A 7,166-nucleotide genomic window follows, 5' to 3' on the forward strand; every position below is an offset into this window, starting at 1 on the left:
CTCATATTGAAAGAGCCATCTTATCAGCTGTACCGCTTATCCTCAGTAGGGTCGCGGGGGTGCTGGAGCCCATCCCAGCAATCATCGGGCAGTGGGCAGGGGACACCCTGAACTGGTTGCCAGCCAATCGCAGGGCACACGGGGACAGACAACTCACTCGCTCAGTCACACCTAGGGACAATTTGGACCGGCCAATTCACCTGAAATGCATGTCTTGTGGGAGGAAACCGGAGTGCCCGGAGGAAACCCATGCAAGCACGGGGAGAACATACAAACTCCGCACAGTAGGGCCGGGAGCTGGATTTGAACCCACACCGGAGGTTCCCATGACTTCTGAACTGTGCCGCACTCGCGCTAACCACTGCTGCCCAACCTTGTAAACACAACTTTCGAATTTAAGCATTTACAAGGATTTCAAGCACAGTATGAACCCAGTATATTTCATATATTTGTTGTTGTTTTTTTTTATAATTCTGATTTACATGTATTCTGTAACTGTCATGATGACTGATTACATTCACCTGTACCCGCTCGTTTGGCGCCAGCCGCTGCTGGCTTCCTGATTGGTTCCCCGTCCTACTTAAGCTCCGTCCTTTCACTCGCCTGTTGTCAGTCCGTCAGCGAACCTCTGTTTTCACAAGGCAAGCATTTTTTACTCTGACTCCCGTCGGTCCCGTTTTGTCACTTGTTTTCCACCTGTCCGTTTCTGATTTCCCTGTTGTTGTCACGGATCGGAGCAGGAAACAGGGAAAAAGGACCCATTCGCGTAGACGTACTCACAATTTATTGGGGGAAGGATGAGGAGGGTGCGCACACTCGATCCGAGGATCGATGGTCGCGGAGTGGATTAGAAATCCAAACAAAAGACAAGTTGTCAAAAACAAACAAACGGATCAGACCAAAAACAAAACAGGATCAAATACGGGCAGATTTACAGAACTAGGCATTTAACAGGTTTTAACAGAAGTCTCACGGAGTTTAACCAGGTTTAACAAACGTTCCCGCAACGCACAGTGCAAAGGAGCGCGCTTAAGTACTCCAAGAGCAATCAGTCCAATGCGTCTCAGCCGGTGTCAAGGGGCGGGGCCAGCCGGGCGCCATGACAACCGTGCAGGACATGACAGTTGTCACCTGTTACGACCCGTTTTTTGACCCCGACCACGTCTAATCTCCCGTCCCGGCTAACGACCTGTTTTTCCGTCTACTACGCTACAACCTCCCGCTCCGGAAGATCCACTTCCGCATTCGGAAGACGTTCCGATTCCATGAGCGGCTTGCTTCCCGTCTCCAGCGAGCACCGGATCGCTGGCGCTGCCTTTCCTCGATATCTCAATAAAACTTTACGCATCTGGGTCCTATTTCCGTTCTGGTCGTGACAGTAACGTAATCAGTAACCAAAAAAGTAAACTGTATTCCGTGACAGTTACAGAAAAAAAGACGTATTCATACTAATGGTACATTTACTTAAAATAAGGACTTCTTTGCAGGATAAGAATTTTATTCAAAACCATATTTCATTTACAGAATGCGTCAATAGACGGATTGTGTCTATCATCATTTAAATTACTGACAGGAGAAACACAGAAATGAGGCTTACACACGATTTGCTGAGCCATAACTAACAAATTTACTTCTTTGCAGGCTTTGTTGCAGGTAAAACCACTTAGCTCTCGTCTTGGGATCAAAAGGTCGCAGGTTCGATTCCCGGCTCCTCCGTATTATATGTCGAAGGATCCTTGGGCAAGACACTGAATCCCTAATGCTCCCAATAAGCAGGTAGGCGTGGCTGACTCCCTATTGGTGTGTGAGTGTGTGTGTGAATGGGTAAGTGTGAAGCACATTGTAAAGCGCTTTGGGAGATCTTCATTGACTTGAAACGGCTTAATATAAATGCAGACCTTTTACCATTTAGTCTGTAATTGATTCCCCCTTCAATGTAGCATTCATTTTGTTGAATCGGCGCAAGCCTGCAGTTTCGTGAGGCTGCTAACACGGGTGCGGAACCAGCACTTGGCGATGCATTCAGGGACATTTATTTAATAAATACAAACCAATATCAGCCAAATGTTTAACAAATACAAATCAATATCATCCAGATATTGAGTGAATATAAATTAATATCATCCAGATATTTAGTAATTATAAGTCAATATCATCCAGATATTAAGTAAACATAAACCAATATCAGCCAAATATTTAATAAATATAAATCATTTTTTTTTATAAAACCATATAATCCAGATATTTGATAAATATATATTAATATCCTCCAGATATTTGGTCAATATCATTCAGATATTTCATAAATATAAACCAATATCAGCCAAATATTTAACAAACATAAATCAATATCATCCAGATATTTAGTAAAGATAAATCAATATAATCCAGATACTTGATAAATATAAATGAATATCATCCAAATATTTAGTCTATATAAGTCAATATCATCCAGATATTTAATAAACACAAACCCATATCAGCCAAATATTTGATAAATATAAATCAATATTTTTTTATAAAACCATATAATCCATCCATTATCTGAACCGCTTATCCTCAGTAGGGTCACGGGGGTGCCGGAGCCCATCCCAGCTATCTTCAGGCAGTGGGCAGAGGACACCCTGAATTGGCCAATGAACCTGACATGCATGTTTTTGGAATGTGGGAGAAAACCCACGCAAGCACGGGGAGAACATGCAAACTCCGCACAGGAGATTCGATCTCATGACCTCAGAACTGTGCCGCACACGTGCTAACCACTGCGCCGCCGTGCTGCGCCCATATAATCCAGATATCTGATAAATATAAATGAATATCCTCCAGATATTTAGTAAATATAGGTCAATATCATCCAGATATTTAATAAATATAAATCAATATCAGCCAAATATTTATCAAATATAAAACCATATAATCCAGATATTTGATAAATATAAATTAATATCCTCCAGATATTTAGTAAATATAAGTCAATATCATCCAGATATTTGATAAATATAAATTAATATCCTCCAGATATTTCATGAATATAAACCAATATCAGTCAAATATTTAATAAATATAAATAAATATCAGCAAAAACTTTCTTAAATATAAAACCATATAATCCAGATATTTAATGAATATAAGTTATTATCCTCCAGACATTTAGTAAATATAAGTCAATATCGTCCACATATTTAATAAATATAAATCAATATCAGCCAAATATTTATTAAATATAAAACCTTATAATCCAGATTTTTGATAAATATAAATTACCATCCTCCAGATATTTAGTAAATATAAGTCAATATCATTCAGATATTTCATAAATATAAACCAATATCAGTCAAATATTTAATAAATATAAATGAATATCAGCAAAAACTTTCTTAAATATAAAACCATATAATCCAGATATTTAATAATAAGTTATTATCCTCCAGACATTTAGTAAAGAAAAGTCAATATCATCCGGATATTTCATAAATATAAATCAATATCATCCAGATATTTCGTAAATATAAACCAATATCATCCAGATATTTCATAAATATACATCGATATCATCCAGATATTTAGTAAATATAAATCAATCTCTTCCAGATAATAAGTAAATATAAATTAATTTAACTTTAGTAAACATAATTACCTTTTGACAGATAATTAGTAAATCTAATTTTTTTTTTCAGATATGTAGTAAATATAAATCAATTTTCCTTACTTCCCGTAAAATTAAGCTTGCGTGAGAAACGTTACGCTTTTGGGTTCTCCTCCGGTTCCGGTTCTTGACAAATATATTATTAGGTAATCGAAAGTATTTAGCCAATGGTTTAATTCATTTTTATGTAAAGGTTTAAGTTGAATTGATTGAAATGAAAAATGATTGTTACAAAGAATGACAATACAAAGGAAATTATTATTATTATTATTATTATTATTAAATCTGGTTTTTAATCAAAGCCAAACAATTCAAACAATTAAAATTGTTTGAATAATATGAATTGTCACTTTGTTGCCTTGATTATTTAAGTGACAATGGTCAAAATTTTTACAGTGTACAGTATTCGGATTACGTTACTGATTAGTTGATTAGTAACTGTCTTGGATTACAGTTTTTATGTAACCCTCCCAACCAATGTTCCCTGTCATTTTCCTTACGGGTCTGAGCGTTCGCACAAAGTCGGTGAGCAACGCTTGAAACAACAGTGAGCAACGGCAATCCCAAGTGTGGCAACTAAGTCATTTACAAACATGTCCAAAACTTGACATCACGTTACATTTTGCGGAGTTTCCGGCCATGCAGAATTATTTTTCTCTTTTGAATGAATTGACTCATGTACTATTGCAAAAGTTGTACGGCCTACAAACGTCGTTTGTTTTTACAATTCTTTCACAAGATTTCCATTTCTTTTTTTTTTCTGGTATCTTGTTGCATAATAATAACATTTTTCGGGGCTTATTGAGTCTGTTGCAAGATACAATACTGTACTTAATCACATTTTTAGTAGAAGTACAATGTTGGCAACAATATTGACTTGGTATCATTGGAAATTATTTGAATGCAACACAAACTTTTTTTTCTTTTCGATCAGCACTGGTGTATGGGGATACTCCATTCTTCTTCTCTTCCTGTTTTTTTTTCAAATTCTTAAAATTCCTTTAAAAAAAATCTCATTGTGTTTATTTTTTCTGAGCTGTTACTTTTTTCTTTTTGTTCTCTATTTACTTTTTTCCTACATTTTTTTTCTTTTTTTCTGGCTTTTTTCTAAATGTTTCCTTCTTTTTCTCTTCCTTTTGTTTCTTTTTTTCTCAGCTTTTCACTACTTTTTCATTTTGGTATTTTTTTTCTTTTTTGTTCTATTCCCCCCTTCTTTTAAGTCATTTTGTGCATCATTTTACATAATATTTGGTCACGTTGGGATTAAAGAAGCAAAAACAACCTGAAGAGCCGTTTAGGACCCGAAAGAGCCGGTTCCTTTTAGTGAGCCGAGCCGAAGAAGCCGGTTCTCGATAAATTGTACTAACTTTACTCAACTTTACTCGACTTCAAAATACAGCATTTAGGACACAACGTCAGGAGAACCCGTGTATTTTGACCTCCATGCACTGTAACTTTGACTTGAGTCGCTTCTTAATGAGTCATTTTGAGCCCTGATTTTTGTGCGCTGGCTAGATTTTCTTGTGCGCTGAGAATGTGCGAGCAGTGCGCAATTGTGCACGCGCGCAGCTTAGAGGGAACACTGCTCCCAACCTTGTTGAGTTGACCTACCTGTATGAGTCATTGCCATGGTAGTTCCAGTCAATTTCCACAGCAGCGATGTAATATTCTCGTTTCCTGGCTTGGTTTTGGTGGCTGCTTTCCGCGTGAACGCAGAAGGACACCAGAAAATTTAGCAGGAGGACATAGAGGAGACATGGATCTCCAGTCCGGACACGGAGCCTCATGTCTCGAGTTCGATCCTCTCGAAAGTCAGTTCGCTCTCCTTCAAAATGATACAAACTGCGCTGTGGTCGAAAGTGTGTGTTTGTGAGTGTGGGACGCGAGAGTCCACTAGGACCTTTATCTCTCTCTGATGCACATTACACACACACGACGACACCCGCACACAAACATACTGCAGGGCAATGAACTGTGTATATTTATTTTTGTCTTGTAATTCAGTGTTTCTCAACTGGTGGGTCGGGACGCAAAAGTGGGTCGCGGATCCGTCTTTAGTAGGTCAAAATAGTGATAGGAAGTCAAGTCATGTTTATTTGTGAAACCCTTAATCACAAGGAGTGTCAAATGGCTGCACAGACTACTGCAAACTACAGACTATTGTGACACCATCCCCTGATCTAAAACTGACATGAGGGCAAGGGAAAACTCAAAAACCTCAAGTCAAGTCAAGCCATGTGTATTTATGACGCCCTTAATCACAAGGAGTCTCAAAGAGCTGCACAGACCAAAGCTTATTGCAAACCACAGACTATTATGACACCATCCCTTGATCTAAAACCTATATGAGGGCAAGGAAAAACTCAAATACCTCAAGTCAAGTCGAGCCACGTGTATTTGTCACGCCTTAATCACAAGTAGTCTCAAATGGCTGCACAGACCACAGACTATTACAAACTACAAACTATCATGACACCTTCCCCTGATCTAAAACCGACATGAGGGCAAGGGAAAACTCAAAACCTCAGTCAAGTCATGTTTATTTGTGACAACCTTAATCACAAGGAGTCTCAAAGTGCTGCAGAGATCACAGATTATTGCAAACTACAGACTATTATGACACCATCCCCTGATCTAAAACCTACATGAGGGCAAGGGAAAACTCAAAAATCTTAAGTCAAGTCAAGCCATGTGTATTTGTGACGCCCTTAATCACAAAGAGTCTCAAATGGTTGCACAGAATATTGCAAACTACAGACTAGCATGACACCATCCCCTGATCTAAAACCTACATGAGGGTAAGGGAAAACTCAAAAACCTCAAGTCAAGCCATGTGTATTTGTGACGCCCTTAATCACAAAGAGTCTCAAATGGTTGCACAGACTATTGCAAACTACAGACTATCATGACACCTTCTCCTGATCTAAAACCTACATGAGGGCAAGGGAAAACTCAAAAACCTCAAGTCAAGTCAAGCCATGTGTATTTGTGATGCCCTTAAGTCTCAAAGGGCTGCACAGAGCACAGAATATTGCACACTATAGACTATTATTACATCATCCCCTGACCTAAAACCAACATGAGGGCAAGGAAAAGCTCAAAAACCTCAAGTCTCGAATCTCGAATCTGCGGATTTCTTCTTGGCTCTTGGGATCACTAGTAAACCAGCATTTTCAGAGCGAAGGTTCCGGACCGGAACATAAGAGGAAATTAAATCTGAAAGATATGAGGGAGAAAGAAGAAAAAGAAAAATAACTAAGGGGCAATTACACAGTAGATGGCGATAATGTCCTGCTAGATCTCTTCTTCCTGTTCACTCAATTGGCGCCGTCCCAATTGGGTTTGAGAGGAACCACATCTGTTATTTTGCCAGCAAAGTGCCCGTGTGTTGCTAAAAAAACACATGTAGATATTGGAACTATTGCAAATGCAAACAAAGAACCAAATGCATACTTTCCCCATGCTCTGCCCACCCAAACAAAATTGGATGTGATGGTGAGGGCGGTCTGAAAAATGAAGA

General features: G+C 38.6%; 1 protein-coding gene across 1 annotated transcript in view; it reads right to left on the reverse strand.

Annotated features, from left to right (window-relative positions):
* Positions 1–5,534, reverse strand: part of f5 (coagulation factor V) — a 42,893-nt gene extending 37,359 nt beyond the window's left edge. Inside the window, exon 1 of the mRNA XM_088352254.1 lies at positions 5,258–5,534. Coding sequence (XP_088208380.1) covers positions 5,258–5,433 — 176 coding nt within the window. The 5' untranslated portion in view covers positions 5,434–5,534. The remainder of the gene's footprint in view (positions 1–5,257) is intronic.
* Positions 5,535–7,166: the final 1,632 nt, after the last annotated feature.

Source organism: Urocampus carinirostris, chromosome 14 (genome assembly GCF_059441175.1).
Source record: "Urocampus carinirostris isolate Australia breed hairy pipefish chromosome 14, RoL_Ucar_1.0, whole genome shotgun sequence".
Taxonomy (NCBI): domain Eukaryota; kingdom Metazoa; phylum Chordata; class Actinopteri; order Syngnathiformes; family Syngnathidae; genus Urocampus; species Urocampus carinirostris.